The 17,322-nt window shown below is 48.6% G+C and overlaps 1 protein-coding gene across 8 annotated transcripts in view; it reads left to right on the top strand.

Moving 5' to 3' along the window:
• The window catches only part of fam172a (family with sequence similarity 172 member A), a 191,191-nt gene that overhangs the window by 3,315 nt on the left and 170,554 nt on the right, over nucleotides 1-17,322 (top strand). For all 8 annotated transcript variants that reach the window (XM_055886030.1, XM_055886023.1, XM_055886025.1 and 5 more), the window contains 4 exons: nucleotides 1,243-1,344; nucleotides 4,006-4,106; nucleotides 13,836-13,901; nucleotides 14,978-15,169. In XM_055886030.1, coding sequence (XP_055742005.1) covers nucleotides 1,243-1,344; nucleotides 4,006-4,106; nucleotides 13,836-13,901; nucleotides 14,978-15,169 — 461 coding nt within the window. The remainder of the gene's footprint in view (nucleotides 1-1,242; nucleotides 1,345-4,005; nucleotides 4,107-13,835; nucleotides 13,902-14,977; nucleotides 15,170-17,322) is intronic.

Genomic DNA, 17,322 nt, shown 5'->3' with positions numbered 1-17,322 from the left:
AATAGCTATTGTGTGGTTGTACTGTGAATCGAAGAGCAGGCAACACTCAGAGGTTTAATTCAGAAATATCAGTCACTGCAATGAATATAGGCAAAATGACGTAGACTTCTACACTTTAAGGTTTTAAATGGGTTTTGATAACAGGCTACTTCGTCACATTTGCTCTATTTCAGTTGAGGACCAGCAATGGAGGGTATTCTCCTTTTTAAAAATTATCTTGACCCAAATGTGATTCCAACTCAAAGCCACCATATGCCAACACCATGGAGTTGATTACTTTAGTGGATCACACTACCGCTCCAGGCTATAGCAGTATGGCTGCGCTTTGACGACACCGCGAGGAGTCTTTGACTTTTACGGTGTCTGAATGCAACGTTCCGTGTTATATAATCCTCCTAGTCTTTTTTTATTCAGTGCATGGATGCGTGTTAAATGGATGAGCAAAACCGTGTCATTTTGTCATGTAATGCGAAAACCCTTTTGAATTTTGTGTGACGTCAGTAGCCTAGTCAAGGAAGCAGCAAGCAACAATATATTGGCACACTTCACTTAGACCATGGGTAACAAATGAAACCAAGCAGTTGTCTGGTTTAACAATCTGCTTCAGGTGGCCACTTTGACCTGTTGAACAAATGCAATTGGATGGGGGCTCTACTTTTTAACGTCTCTGATGGGTTGGTTTGTCATTTTGTTACCGGATAATTATCTGCTCAGCTGGAGGTCCTCAGCATCGTGGGTAATTTGGCCAGGTTGACCTATGAGAAAAGCTGGCAGCTAGCCATTTTAGACTAATGGTTTAAGCCATGGTCAAAGCAAAAGTTCACAAGTATGGCACCTGGGAGTCCTGGGATCCATAAAAACGAACAAACATTAAGCAACAGATGAGATGAAACTAGGCCTATATTCTGTATGACTGCCTTTGAGCAACATGTTCGTGTTGCAAAATCATTGTGCTGTAAGCCTCAATCTCGCAGTGTGATTTAATTTAAAACAACATGTGTTTATAAGAAGGCAAATGTTTGTAAAGAGTTTAAACTGAGCAATACATAAGTAGTTGCCTCCTTATATGACACATTGTTGAAGAAAAAAAGTCAAGTTAAATCACGCTAACAGATTGAGGTTTCTGGTATTTTTTTGCACTTTGCTCAATGATTTTGCACCACGAAAAGGCCGCCCTCTGTGTTTTAGCAAGGCTAAGTAGCTAATATAGATTTCCTGTGTCCCTCCCCACACCTGGCCTAGACCTGTTGTCCAGGATAGACCTGGACGAACTCATGAAGAAGGACGAACCTCCGCTCAATTTCCCCAAGACGCTTGAAGAGTTTGAGTATGCCTTCAACGAGCGTAAGTCATATCATTTATATTCTGTATGTATGGATTATTTTATCCCAGGTGGACGTCTAGTGTGTTTGGCTCTTAATATTCCCCCAGTGGCCTCTCCCTCTTCTTCTTTCTTTCTCCTGCACTGCTCTCTCTCTCTCTGTCACAGTCTCTGATGACTGTGTGGCTGTACTGTGGCTGAGGACATGTTGTGTACTATACGGCCTGTCAGTAACCTACTCAGCCTTGCGCTCATTCTGACGGAGGATTTGCATAACCTGGCCTAAGAACAGGCCCGGGCTGCCACTTCTGAGGAGCCTGCCCGGTTGTCTTTCTTCACTCTCCTCTCCAAGAATATCATTTCTATTCAAACTAAAGACCCTCCGGCTCAGCACTGCCACGACTGTACGGTATTCTTCACTCCCGCAGCAAAGTTAGCTTACGTCTATATAGTGTAAAAAGAAATATGACCATGTAATGAAATGAATATATAGAAGGCTGTGTACAGTTGATACAGGTATCTTAATTATAAAGATGATGGCTTCATCACAGTAGCCCTCCGGTTTTTCATTACTGGAAATCCAAGGTTATGTACACCTAATTAAGCTCCAAAATCGAGAACGGCATGCTAATTATGCTTGAAAAGGGGAGAAAAGTTGCGGAAACGTAATCCTCTGAGAGGCCGCGTTGTGGAGGCGATGGAGCTGAACTCTCGTATACACACACACACACACACACACCGTTGTTTCGTAGATCTCTCCTCTCACCACCGTGAATGTATAATTGATTTCTTCAAGGTACTTTTCTGCGGGCGCCTTTTTAAACCGATACCCCCCCCCCCCCCCCCCTCCCCCCTGTGCCCATCTCTTAGGCACAAGCTGGCTATTAGTTCTCCATGTTGACAAACTGGCTTTTCGGTGCTAAATGTTGTCTAACAGCTAACGATGAAAGCAAAATGTTGTAATGCCGGGCGAGTAAGCAGTGTAAGATTTATCACGCGATAACAGGGTGTAAATTGGTGCAATTTAGGGAGAGATGAAAATGCTTATGCAGTCTTTTATCTTAACATGATGCTTTTTCTTTGGCCGGGGTTTGCCGTTGCGGGATAATTGAGAAAGTATGAGACCCTCCGGCTGTTTGGGTTGTGTACTTTTGAGTTTTTCAGCGTTCTGCGTTTTGCAGTCGTTAGAGGTCACAATTAAATTGAACACATTTTTGTTCTTTGTTATGTTGCGGTGTCAACGGAAGGATAGATGGCCTCATTGTAAACCTCTGTATTTGGAGTCATTAAACCGACGCGGGGATAATTGTTTAGCTTGAAAAAGCTACTAGTCTTGAATTGCTCGCTCCCTCATCACATTATTCTCTGCTTGTTCCTCATTTAGCTGTTATTGTAAAATGAACCTGGGCTATGAAAATAAACACGGGTGGTAAAAAGTTCTCCCCTGTAAACTCTGAATTTGTGTTTGTATCTCTAGTTTCCACCCAATGATTCAACCACTTTTGCCCGTAATGTAACTCCTAATGCACATACACTGCACCCAGTCACTCCCCGCTTGGCTCGGCCTGGTAGAGAGCGGTGGCATTGGAGTTACCAGGGTCAATGAGAGTGAATGCTGATTGGCTGCCATTCAAAGCCCAGCCTCAAAGGCAGCGTGGGGAACAGTTGTGGTGCTCTCTCTCTCCTCCTCACATCTCAGGTGGATGTGGACACAGACAAATGTGACGAGGCCTGGACGAGCGGAAAAAATGGAGAGAGAGAGATGAAGAAGGAATGAGAAGGAGAGAGAGTTTACGCCACACCTGCTGCCTGGGCCTGAGCTGCCAGACGTCCCAGAAGGCCGTTGGACTCGTGACTGGAAAGAGCGCCCCGCATCCGCGGGCCTTGTACCTGCCAGATGGGGGGGGGGGGGGGGGGACCGAACCCACAAACGCTTTTTATTGCGTGAAGGGAGAGAGGCGCAGAAAAGCATGGGGCTCAGTTTGAATGGAAGGTCAAAGCTAGTTTGCTTCTTTCGACAGGGCTGAACTGCTTCAGCATGTCCGTACGTAGGTCTAGACCCAACACCAAATTTGTTCCCTTCCTACCGCTGCTCCACTCCTCACACTATCATTAGCTTTCCTGCCGTACTGAAGCGGCAGTCGGTTTGAACAGCGGTTAGTTTTCTCTGACTTCCGGGAACCTGAGGAATTGGTCCATCGTTATCCTTCCAGACCCTTCTGCCACGCACGTCCCAACCGCAGTTGAACGCTTATAGTTGAGGCCAGTTCCGTTTTGAATGGCTACTGCAATTGATTGATATTCAGCCCAGGAATTTGAAACTGCTTGCTATTTTCTCTGAGGATTTTTCAATTTGTAAATTATGTTTCAATTTGTTTGATAGATTGACCCCTACCCTGGCACAAAACTACTTGAGATACTGAAAGAAGTTTCCCCACTACTCCCCCTGGAGAGGGTTTCAATCAGTCTCAATGATTGGCCTCGATTAACTTTGTTTCTGTCTGTCCTTCCATCTTTCTCTCGGTCTGTCTGTCTTTCTGTCTATCGTTGTCTATCTACCTGTCGGTTTCTGTCTGTCTTTGTCTGTCTGTGTGTCTCTCCATCTGTCTTTGTCTGTCTGTGTGTCTCTCCATCTGTCTTTGTCTGTCTGTGTGTCTGTATGCGTTTCTGTCTGTGCCTATCAGAGGGCAGGTTGAGGCACACCACGACGGGCGAGGCGTATGTGTTCAACGCCCGGGAGGACCTCCACAGGTGGAACCAGAAACGCTACGAGGCCCTGGGAGAGGTAGGTACTGTTATTGCTCAGCCCCGTCGTCATCCCCCTCTAACTCTGTCTATCAATCATCAGGGCATGCGTTATATTGCCATTTCTACTTTTGCATTACTATAGTCCTTTTGTCTTTTGTACGGAAAAATGTCGGTTTTACTCTAGGTTAGGAAGTTCATTATAACAAGACAAAAGAGGAAAGGATCCCTGAATTTGAATAAGTAAATGAGAGAATAGATCCTACCACATTGTATTATTAAGGGCAAACTTTGATGAGGATTGTTTTTTTTTCTATCTGTGCTCCCCAGATTGAATAACTCTTTCATTTGATTTAGAGCGGTATTGAACACACACGCACCGCGCGTGCGCACACACACACACACACACACACACACACACCATGTCACATGACTGTGTGTGTTCTTTTATTTCTCGGAGTTGTCTTCTAAGGGCCTCTATGCATAATGTGTTCTGGCTCTGCCTGGCACATCTCTTGAGAGTGACGTGTGTTTGTGGGCACGGTGGTTGGCAGGACGTGGTGGATCCTCCTTGGCAGCCGTGGTGGACGACCGTCTTAGTATGTGTGTGTGTTGTGTTGTGTTTTGAGTGATCAAGCCCTGATTTATAACTGGCTCAGCGGTCGTGCTGTTTACACCTTCACATTCAAAACACCCTTAATACCACCAGGCCCTTAATACCACCACCAATACCACTGTAAGTGTGTGTGTGTATATATCATACAGCTTTGGTAAGTATGCTTGTATATGGAGACGCAGCTACACAGAGCTCATATGTCACACAATGTAGGCCTACATACTGTATATCGCCACACCCGCAATAACGTCTGCTAAAGATGTGTAAGTGACCAATACAATTGTATTTGATATCCGCTTGTCAGGATTACCAGCCTGAAGGTTCGGTTAGCCCCTGACAGAAGGACGGGACCGACGCACTGACTGACGTGCGATGTACCCATCACGCTGTCACACCTCACCCAAAAGTTCACTTCCGTCTCAAGCCGTGCAATATGCATGAGCTAATCCCGAGCCAATGCTTTTCTTTGGTAAATCTTTTGTTTCATTCGCAACCCCGCTATTTTGCTTTTAATTGTTCCCCGCGTTCTTTCAAGTTCAAAGCGAAAGATGGACTCTTTGGTGGGATTACCTGTGTGTTTTAATTTCTAATCCAGGTACGTCCTTTGTGAACTAGCCTTTTGTTGAAAGCTCCCTTTCTCCTGCTGGTATCTCGGCAGCGTCTGAAACGCTGGAAGCAAACACTTTGGTCGCGCGGATTGGAGTCGTCCCGAGAACGCAGTCGGTTAAACTTCCTGAACTCGGACATCAGGCGCAGGCCCAGACGCTTAGTTAACTCGTTAAGGAGCTAATATGGTATTGACGTTCTGTGGTTCAAAAGAGGCGGCGTCTCGTTCGTTGGGAACGTAAAGGCTTTGCCGGTTGGTGAAGCTAGCTTGTGATAACGAGATATCGGAGTAGAGTTACAGAGAGTTGCGTGGCTATTGTTGGTTAGGACTCCTGTGTGTGTGATCAGGCCTGGGTAATTCAAGGTTTAGATGTGAGCGCAAAAAAATATCCGGCAGCTGAGAGCCCTCGTTCACAACAATGGCCGTCCTGAAGCATGCATGCCCTCGATCAACCAATCGCCCTGGAGTGGGTGTACTACCCAATATGCATTGTGCAGGGGTGGACAGGGAAGCAAGGAGAGGCTATGCCCTTCCATGACTGTCCCTGGGGTTGGGGGTGTATGAGCAAGAGAGCGCCCACCCAACCCGCATGGGTGGGGGCCAGCGTCATCTCGATCTTTCTGTCTCTCCCTCGCTCTCTCTGTCTCTCTCTGTTGCTCTCTGTCTCTGTGTTTCTCTCTCTCTGTCGCTCTGTCTCTCTGTCTCTCTCGCTATCTGTCTCTCTCTGTTTCTCTCTCGCTCCCTCTATATGTCTCTCTCTGTTGCTCTCTCTCTGTGTTTCTCTCTCTCTGTCTCTCTGTTTCTCTCTCGCTCCCTCTATATGTCTCTCTCTGTTGCTCTCTCTCTGTGTTTCTCTCTCTCTGTCTCTCTGTTTCTCTCTCGCTCCCTCTATCTGTCTCTCTCTGTTGCTCTCTGTCTCTGTGTTTCTCTCTCTCTCTCTCCGTTTCTCTCTCGCTCCCTCTATCTGTCTCTCTCTGTTGCTCTCTGCCTCTGTCTCTCGCTCTCCCTCCCTCCCTCTCTTCTGTGGCCCTGCCAGTCTTCCGAGCAGAGCTAGCTATGACAGTGCAGTGCTAGGGAGAAATGGCGGCCACATTGTGAGAGGCATCACAGCACCAGATGTCCAATTTGCACTTCAGCCTCGTCTGAATGGGCGGACGACGTCGCGATGGCCGGCGTGGAGGAAAGATTCGCAGCTGGGGTTGAATGAAGGGGCATTGCATTGTGGGCCCAGATTTTAATAAGTATTCTCATTTTATTTATATATTTTACAGCTCAATGCGAAGATCTTTCCAAGGAGCACAAATCCTTCACTGTACTCTACATTAACGTTTTTTTTATGATGTCCCAGTTTGTGGTGAATTAGCATATTGAATTGAGTTGTCTGAAAACCTCTGAATACCAGCCTCACGATGCCAATAATTTAAGGTGCTGTTTGTTGAATAAACTGCTATTGTGTCGATCCCTGTGGATACGTGTGTGTGGGTGTGTGCGTGCGTGCGTGGATGTGAGCGGCAGAAGCGTCACATCTGTTCTCCCTGTTTGGATAAGACCCTGTGCAGCGATTTAAAAGGCTGTTTGTTCTGGTATCTGTGTGAGTGGTGTGTGTGAAAGCCCTGGTCTTCTCTACATGTTGTCAGCTAGATTAAACCTAATGCATCAAAAAGCCTCCATCGGCCAGGGAACAGGGGCAAGAGCATCCCCGCTCTGACATCTCCATTAGTACGACAGGAACCCAGGCAGCATCGCTACGCAGCGCCAGGCTACTCTACACACATAGGCACGGCGGGGGACGGTATGCTAGTTCTATTCCGATCGTGATTTAGTGCTGATCGCTGTTTGAAAGGAGATGTATTTTGTTTGACCGTTGAATGAACCACAACCTGGGAGTGATCTGAAGCTAGTTGTAGCCCAGCAGCGATCCCCTTCCCCTCAGCCTCACCCGTTCTGTCCTGGTGTTGATATTGATGGGATAACACAGAGAGATGGAGGCATTAACTTACTGTGTGTGTGTGTGTGTGTGTGGGGGGGGGGGGGCCTCTGGGGGCTGCGGGGGAAATTGAAACGCCTGCCTCGTGCTCAGTCAGCCGATCCACGTTCTCCCCGTGTTAATATCTCCCACTATTGTCTTAGCCGAACCCGCTACACACTCACACACACACACGAATGAGAGATCATTGTTTGATCTGCATCATTGAACGCTATCTAGTACCCCTTGGAGCTGTGTCTGTCTATTTCAGCAAGTGTGTGTGTGTGTGTGTGTGTGTGTGTGCGCACGCTTGTACATGCACACTTCTGAAGTTCTTCATAAGCTATTGTTCGTGAGTGTGTGTGTGTTCCAGGATTACCTTTGAGGTTATATGTGTGTGTGTGTGTGTGCGCACGCGGTCTTGCATGCCTGTGTGTGTAGAATCAGGGTGACCTGGGCCCTGTAGGGCTCAGTGAAAGTGTAATTGTTGCTGTAAGTGATAGTTCCCCCTGATAGATGACAAGCATGATGCCAGGCCCAGATGGAGCTGAATTAAGCTGTTAATAAATGAGGATTTTTCTCCCCACCTCCCTGCATCTGTGGGATGACAGACACACACACACACACACACACACACACACACACACAATATTCTAATGAACCTGGGCCCAGCCAGATGGCTGTATTGTGAAGATCTCTCTCTCTCTCTCTGTGTGTGTTTCTCTCTCTCTCTCTGCCGTGTGTATCGTTGGCTCATCCCTTTATACAGTAGAGCCAGTTTGCGACGACGAGCTCAAAGCTACTAGTTAACACCGGTGGGTCCTGTGTGTGCTGTACATGCAGTTGAATTGATCAAATGAACAGTACATGCCAATTTAATCCGCAATCTGGTGTTTTATCTAGTCACGAGTATGGTCATGTTACCTTTTAAAAGGAGCGTACAACTGAAGGGTAATGATGAAATGGCAAAAAGACACGCTCGCCTTCACCCACCCGGGGAGGAAGCAGTAGGCCTCTGCTCTACTGTATACCCGTGAGCGAGATGGGAAGCAGGGCGCGCGATGGCAGCGGCGAGCCCACACACCCCTATCAGTCACGGACGTTTTGTTTTGGAAGTTAAGAGGATCCCTCTAAAGAGGAGCAAAATGGCAGCTGTCTCTCTTGATTTATGGCATCTCATCACTCCTCGAACCCCACGGCGGGGCTGGTAGAAAGGGAGGGAGTGAGGGGTGGGCGGGGAAGGGAGGCGAGCCAGAGCACAGGCAGCCACGGCGCCGTACTTTGAAAGTGAATTATCCCTCGGCCGGCTTCCGAGGTAACACCTGAGGTGGTCATTAGACTGCCATTAAGGAGTGCAGCGCAGCACGGCGCGTAGCCTGAGAGGAGGGAGAGCGGGAGAGGAAGTGAGATGAGCCTCCATGCAGACCCCCCCTCCCTCTCTCCCGAGAAGAAACTTCCCCCAGATACAGGCAGACGCAACACAGGGACCTTGTGGGAATTGCGTTGGGGAGCTTTGTTCTTCCATATACCCAACTGATAAAAAAAGACGAGACGGGAGGGGGTTGAAGTAAGACAACAATTGACTCTATTTTAAATCTCAGCCTGATGTTAGACAAGCCCACCCTTAAAATAAACACTATTCTTCCTTTTGCTCTCTCCCGTAGCTTTGCTTTACTGCTGCCGTTGTCTTTTTGTTGTTGTTTGGGGATTCTCTTCATCTTTTTCTATTCTTCCTTCAAGAAGAAGCGTTTCTTTCCCGGGCCCCTGTCACTGTAAGCATGCCGAGCTCTCCTCACTTTCATTATGTAAACAGCTTTGATATCGTCGCCGTGTGCCTCTCTGCGTAAGTGGCTTTTAGAGAGAGCTCCGGACCGCCTGCTCTCGTGTGTCTCTCTCTCTCTTTCTCTCTCTGTCTCCCTCTCTCTGTTTGGGAAGTGTGGTAGAGCGGTACTTAAACCAGCCAGTACAGTCAGTAGAGGTCACTCTCCCATTCCTCAGGCCCACATCTCCAGCCACCACTAGACAGAGCACGGCAGGCCTGCTCCATAGCCAACTGTGGTCTGTGTTTGGGCTTTTGAGCTACGGTCAGACCCGGGGTAACCCTCACCACCTCCTCCTCCCATCTCCCCGCCCCACCCCCCCCATGTCAGTTGTAACTAGGGTTGCAAAGGGAGGGTATTTTACTGGAAACTTTAGAAGTTTACCAGTAAACTACCAGAATGTTGGTTTCTTTCATGGATTTTATGTAACCCATCACAAGACATCTAGTGGCCCTTTTGGGTACTTCAGATGATCACAGGCGTCTAATTATCTCTGTCCCTCTGTGTGGCCTCATCGCATGTAAAAAATATATGAAATAATTGACTAAGATGATTTTGAAATAAAAATGAGAATGAGAAAGCTGTAAAACATTCTCCTAAATATAAACCATCCATTTAGTGAATACCATTTCTGTTTCATATCAGGGTTTCAGCATAAAAAATGTTTTATATTTTTGTACACATTACCAGTATGTATTTGTTGTCAATATTTTGGCATCAAACTGTTGGTGGCAGTTGTGAAAAAAGTAAATAGTTGCTCAAGCTGCAGAGGTAATGATGCCGTTGTTGATTAGATGCTTTTTTCATTAATTAGGCCATTTTTTTATTGAACCATATGGTCTAGCTACTATAACTATATGGACACACATATCATAAATGAATAAAATATGTGAATAATTGTTTCAAAAAAAAAAAAATCCAAGTATAATTTACGATAATTGCCATAGATTTTCTGTTGATTACCAAAATTGCTGAAGATTCTGGTAACTTTGGCAAATTACTGATTGCTTTGCAACCCTAGTTGTAACCCTCATCCCCCCCCACCTCCCTTGCCCGGGGCAACACTCACTCACTCCTCTCCCACCTTTCCCCCCACCCCCGTTATCTGGGGTAACCCTTATCCCCTCCTCCTCTCCCCCCACCCCCATGTCCGGTGGATCATCTCCTTATCACCTCGAGAGGTCAGCAGGACCCAGCACGACTGGAGTAATCAGAGAGCATTACACCATGTGGGAGGTCTGGATTCTACCCCCTCTCTCTCTTTCACCCCTCTCCCTCTCTATCTGAGGAAGGCTGTTATTTTGAAGAGGGTTTCTCCACCAGGTTAGTTTACAAACAGATCGACTTACCGACACAGTGGTCTTCATTAAGGCCTTAACGGGGGGGGGGGGGGGGGGGGGGGTGAGATGAGATGATGGTGGCAGTAGAGAGAAGAGGAGAAGGGTAGGAGAGGTGCGCTGAGGGAGGGGGGGGTGCTATCCCTCGCCCACTCAGTGGAAAGCGCTTGGTCAAGGCCAGTCACCCACCCTCCCTCCCTGCAGTCTCAGCGGTCTACCGCAGTGGGAGCTGGCACCAGCCACACACATGCTCCCTAGGATTACCTTTCTCTCGAACAGACTGAGCCCTCCTGTAAACCCTTCCTTCCTCTCTGCTCCTCCTGGTTCCTGGGGCACCGTGGGGGTACGTCACCACAGCACTTCCCCTAAAACGAACCACATAGGCCCCCAGAGAAAGGGAGACGAAAGGGTCTGTTTAGAATCGCCTGGCCTCGATGATGAGTAGAGGAGACCTTGGGATATGGAGGTGGTGACCGCTACGCTGCTTTCAGAGACATGTGGAGACATCATCCAACTGATGTCCCAGGTTCAACGGGGTCAGGGGTAGATGCATCTTCCTCATCTTCCTCGCCACACTTGGCCGCGCTGTCATTTTTGCCACAGCGAGTAGTTTAAGTAATACCGGCAGTACGTCTAACTTTGACGGTTGGGCAGTTTTTTTGGGGGGGGCATCAGCCAAATGTCCCTAATCTCCGTCAGTGTTGAGTGCACCCCCACTATCACAATCAACCTCAGTGGCACCAGCAGCCAGCCCCAGACAGACATGGCTCCAGGGAGAGATAGACAGAACCACTTAGCACTCCTCCACTACCTGCAGGGCCAGGCCTTTCATTATAAGACTAATAACACTGTGTTAATGATGTGACAAAGTGCTGTAGCTTATGCCGCTGATCGGCTGCAGAGAGAGATGGCTGAGGCCCACGCAGCGATGGTAGCCATTTTCACATAGTAGTGAAGTTTCTTCTAGTGTGTGTGTGTGTGTGTGTGTGGTGGCTCTCATCAGCATATGATATTTTGACTCTGTAACCATGTCATCTAAGTTGACCATGTTGCCAGCAGCAGACCACCCTGCATCCCTCTGCTGGCTTGCCTCTGAAGCTAAGCAGGGTTGGTCCTGGTCGGTCCCTGCATGGGAGACCAGATGCTGCTAGAAGTGGTGTTGGACGGTCCCCCCCCAAAAAAATATTCCAATGCCCCAGGGCAGTAATAAGGGGACGTCTTTCGGATGGGACGTTAAACGGGTGTCCTGACTCTCTGTTGTCACTAAAGATCCCATGGCACTTATCGTAAGAGTAGGGGTGTTAACCCTGGTGTCCTGTCTAAATTCCCAAGCTGTCACTCATACCATCATGGTCACCTAATCATCCCCGGGTTCCAATTGGCTCATTCATCCCCCGCCCCCTGCTCACCCCTGTAACTATTCCCCATGTCGTTGCTGTAAACGAGAACGTGTTCTCAGTCAGCTTACCTTGTAAAATAATAAATAAGGGTAAAATAAATTAAAAAGTCCTCTGTGGGGTTTGTTATTTTGGGCTTGTGTGTGGACTCCCTCTCTCTCATCCGGGCCTGGAGTGATACTGATCTCAGAGCTGTGCTTCCTCATCTGACTCCAATCAGCAAGCCCCTGTATCCTGACCCTGGGCCTGTCTGTCAACCTGAACAAAGACCTCTGTGTACCGGCGGACGGACACACACGAAACAGCACATATACACTCTGTTTCATGCGTGCTCTGCCTACATATGCGTGCGCGTGCACACACACACACATGCACACACACACACACACACTCTGTCCACTTCCCCCCTCCCCCACCTCCCCATTCCTTATCTTTTTCCACGTCAGATGGTTTTCAGGCCACCTGAGGCGCTGAACAAATAATGTAGCACAAATGAAGTTTCCTGCTCGGGTTATTGATGCCATTAAAAACGTGCATATTGAGCCTTGCAATCATTTTAGTCTTCATCAGGGAGCCTGACATTTAGTGAATTAGCTGATGTGGCCACAGCTATGTCTCTTAGCGTTCCCCATCTAGCGGGTCAAATGGTCAAATCTGTCATCTCATTTGGTCTGTCCGCCAGGCCTGCGATTGGCTAGTCCCTCCTAATCATATCTCACTGCATCATTTGTCCATAATGTGTTTCTTTAGACACATAATCAGGTTAGCAATGACTTTCTTTTGGCTTTAAAAGAGCATGTGGTTATAATGATTGGTATTAGCCTTTTCCCTCTGACTTTGCTTAGAGGAGACTGTGGGCTTTGAATATTGAACTTCTAGGTATTGGTTTAACTCTGTGCAATGTTGTGGAGTGTTGTATTGGATCCTGTGACCGTACCATACTGCTATCTGGTAGTTTTGGGGGATGGGTGTATACAACTATGTTGTGTTGTACTGATGTAAATAGGTTTAAGTACCTAGGCAACAGTGTGACAGTGGTCCCTCAGTTTGTGTGTGTCTCAGGGCTCAGACGTGACACGCTCTGCCTCCACGGCGCCTCCTCTCTCCCTCCCAGCCCCTTGGTGTCCTGTGTGGCTCCAGGGGGTCCAGCTAAAGCAAACACAGAGGACAGGGAGGGACCTGACTCTGGCCTGTCCAGCTGTCCCTGTGGTCACAGCAGACGTCCCCCCCAGGCGCCACAGACCTCACCCACACCATGCCACACCACACACCCCTTGTCCTCGCCCACCCGGCTTGGGCCACTAGACCACATCGCTGCACCTCCATGCCAGGCTGGGCACGTCTGATAAACACCCCCAGTAATACCCCCTAACCGCCACAGCTGAGACATCATCATCATCATCCGCTACAAACACGCCAAAACACGACCGTCAGAAAGTTCTTTCTCCCCCTCCCTCATCCCTCTCTCATTCGCGTCCAAACAAAACGACGCCACAAAAGCCCTTTATGTTTTCAGCTGCCGAGGAGTCCGAACGGGAGCGAGAGAAAGGGGAGGAGACGGGGTTAAAAAATAAAGAAAAAGAAGTTGATGTCATTGAACCATGAAACCGTTGGTTCTGGGTTGAAATTGCACTGTATACAAGTTCCCCGGTGCTGTGGCTGGGTGGATAAACATCAGCTCGGTGGTTGTGTCACAGATTCCCTCCCTTGGCGTCCATTCCCTCTATACCGGGACTGCTCTGAGCTCTGAGCTCCAAGAGCACGGCACGTCCAACTCCAAACACTTTCAATTAGCTCACACGTACAGTACCGCCTGTCTGTCTAGGGGCCAAATACACTGACTATACACTGTGTACACGAACCCAGTAAAAGTACATGCTTCTTCTCTCAAGCTACATGCTGTTCTTGCTGTGTTGCTGTACATGGATTTGGAAGTGGCATCAACGTGAGGTGTGTGCTGCAAACTGTGCCGTCGTTGTGTTCGTTGCGAATAAAGATTTTCAGTTTTCTTTTCTTTGTCTTTCAGATCATCACGCGTTATGTTTACCAACTGCTGGAGACAAAGTGCAACCTGACAAAGGAAATCGTGCCGGTAAGTATTTGCGAGTGAGAAAGAAAAAAGAAACGAGGCGTTCAGGCCTTCTAAAGATTATGGGGGATATTAAACGTGAAAGTTGACGTGAATGCGTCGGCTTCCGAGAATGATTAGTGTCGAGTGTCCCGCGGAACACTAGGAACCGGAGAGAAGGAAATAAGCTTTTTAATTTCTCTCTCTTTGTCCAAAAGTGTCTCCTCAACAAATGAACTGTATTTGTGACACGTCGTCTCTGAGTCAGGAAAATCTGTCGCTTAATCTGTTTTGCATTCAAATGCGCTCAAAGGGACTTTATTCCCTCTCACTGGTCCGTTCTTGCTCTCTGCTCATCCCATCGTTCAACACAGGCTTGACTCCCCCCCCGTTGATCTTCGTTTCTGAGGAAGATTGGTCCTTTTTCCACTTAGCATTTCTCTATCCCTGTTCATAGCGAATGTTTACGGCCTCTGTTGTTCTGGCGCAGGGAGGCGCCGCTAACGGCGCGAACAACCTATAAATCACTTAGCTAACCCAGTTTTTATTACACCTGTACACTTTTACACTCTGCCTGCTCTGTTTATCTCATTATTCCGCCGGGAATATCGCGCGGTTCCGCGGGCGTGTGGTAGTGGTGGGTCCGTCCACCTGCCTCGAGTTGAACTTGTGACCGCAGATTTTAAGCAGATTAACCAGGGCCAAGTATAGAAGGAGGGAACAAGAGAAAGAAAGAGAAGACAGGCTGAGATTTCTCCCCCTCCCGTTTTTCTTTGTCTGCTTGGATTAAGTTCTTGCAGCTGCCACCCATGGTTTTTATGGACAGTGCGTGTCTCCTCGGAGATTCCTCTAGGCACACTGGGGACCTCGTCCATCCAAGGGCAGTTGAGGACACACTCATTGGACATATATTTTTTTTAAAGGACTTATTCGTTACTACGGAGGATGTCAGACCCCCCCCCCCCCCCGTCCCACCCACCCGCGTTCCAAAGACATGCTAACATGGCCTTCTGAGTACTGTACTTCTGGAAATGATTTTGATGGCGTGTTTGTTCGAATTGCAGCACTAATGAAAGGATGATACTGTGTCATGTGACCAGGTGGATGCCACAGAGGAGGAGCCCAAGAGCTTCATCTACCTGAGTGCTGATGCCATGTCCAACCCTGCCAAGCTGCTGGTGCTCATCCAGGGGTGCGGTGTGGTCCGGGCCGGCCAGTGGGCACGACGCCTCATCATCAACCAAGACCTCGACTCGGGAACACAGATCCCCTTCATCACCCGCGCCCAGGAGGTAGGGGCGCCGCCCACCCGGGTGACACTGGGGGGGTTGGCCTGCCAGTGGTACAGAGGTGTTAGGTTGGCAGGGGTGGTTGGGGTTACCATGGGGTTACCATGGGGTGGGCTCTGCAGATTTGTGTTTAGGTATGGGTCTTGTTTGTCTTTGTCAATGGCAGACCTGGGTGTGGCCTTGTGACTTATGGTAGCCTGGTTGGTTAGGGCTGTAGCTTGGCCGGGGCTTTTTAGATGCGCCTAGGCTGCTGTGTGTGTGTGTGTGCGTGTGTGTAAGGGACATTGAACATGTGATTCTGTGTTGTTTCTGTGGTGTATATATGTCTTGGTTTCATTTTGATTTGTGTTGAGTACTTTGTCATTTTATAAACGGGTTATTGTGAGAGTATGCAGGCCTGTAAGCCTATTTATGTACATGCATCTTGTTCAACCCCCCCCCCCCCCCTCTATCTCTCTCTCTTTGTATTCCCCTGTGTGACACTGGCGGCTGCAGTACTGCAGTTCAGTGTTCTAGTCTGTGATCTCTCTCTCTCTCTCTCTGTCTGTCTGTCTGTCTGTCTGTGTGGAGTCTTAGCTGCAGGTCAGCCCTCAGGTCTGCAGCAGCTTCACATCACCGTGCTCCCTGATCTGCATGGCTCCCCCCTCAACACTACACACACACACACACACACACACACTCTATCTCTCTCCCTCTCTCTCTTTCTACCTCTCTCCGTCTCGCTCTCACACCCCCCCCCTCTCTCGAAGACCCTTGGAAAGCATCCCGGCCGTGCCCTCCTTCACGAGTATGTACCCTAGAGATAGCCAAGGGTTGTGGGTTGTGGGGGGGGGTGGTGTGTATGTTGTTGTAGATAATGGTGGTGATGTGAGGTAGTGAAGAAAGGCCTTTAGGAGTCAACTAGGCCGACGGGACTGGGGAAGCGTTGAGACCACCTCGAGTCTCTCCTTTCACTTCCTTCTCTGACACAGAGAGGTATTCTATTGTTTTGTTAGGGCTCTCTCCAATGAAAACCCCTAGTTCTAGGGCAGCCACATTCCTCCACAGACTCCACATTCCTCCATCCATAATGTGTAAAACCCAGGTGAAGTTTTAGCGCGAGCCGTGATGCCGATGTTGTGTGAAGTGTAATTTAGATTCTCATTTCTTCTCCCCCGTGCCCTTGTGTACGGCAGGTCTGCGTCAGCGCGCCGGATGCCCCGGCTCTCCACACTCTTATTTCCCCCCTCATCACAGCGCTCATTTGTCAACCTGGCCTAAGCTACCTGCCTAATTTAATTGTCCCACCGTTCAAATTGACTTAGGGGAGATCCCTGCTTTCTCCCCCTCTCTCCCGCCTTCTAAATGTCATAAAGACTTGCGCAGACGGCCAGGTTTATTTGCCGGCGCGACTGGAGCAGGTGTGTGTGTGTGTGTGTGTGTGTGTTACAGTACGACTGGTTATTATTACATTTGCCCGGAGAGTTGCGTTCCTCAGAAGCAAAGTGACAGGCGAGATATAGAGACCGCTGTGAGTGTAGCCGTGTCCATTCATCACGATAAAACAAGGAGCCGTATCCTTACGCCTTTGACACATCGTCATGGCATTTACAGGAAGTCCTTCCACTCTGGCTGGATACCTATTAGCCACTACTGTTGGCACTTCCTAGTGACATTTCCCCTAGGTACAGATCTAGGATCAGTTACTCCTCTCCCAATCACAACCTTAACCATTAGTAGGGAAAATGCTCAACTGACCCAAGGTGAGGCCTCTGAGATTGCAAAGGTGTTAGGAGGAAAGCCAGGGGTTATTCCCTGACCATGTGACCAGACCAGGAAAAACTCTGGTTACGTGGTTAGGTAAAGCGGAAGCAAGGCAGACAGGCAGACAGGCAGACAGACGGACAGACAGCTCCCTCTCTGACTACCTGAGTGGTAGCTCTAGCCCGACTCTACGAGGAGACGTTATCTCCGCCTATCATCTCAGGTGGGCTGATTAACGCACGGCCGACCAGGAGATCAAGTAGAACCTCTTCACGCTGCAGATTCATCATGTCTTCCACTCTTCTCTCATTTTCTCCCCTTCCTGTCCGGAAGACTCCTCTCTTGGAGAGCTGTACAGCCACAGAGAGAGCTGTAGTGTCCAGGATATTGAACGGCGGAGTGTGCACTGTCTG

This window comes from Salvelinus fontinalis, chromosome 28 (assembly GCF_029448725.1).
Source record: "Salvelinus fontinalis isolate EN_2023a chromosome 28, ASM2944872v1, whole genome shotgun sequence".
Taxonomy (NCBI): Eukaryota; Metazoa; Chordata; class Actinopteri; order Salmoniformes; family Salmonidae; genus Salvelinus; species Salvelinus fontinalis.
The sequence above is the reverse complement of the archived record's forward strand: the minus strand, read 5'-3'. Positions and strand labels throughout refer to the sequence as shown.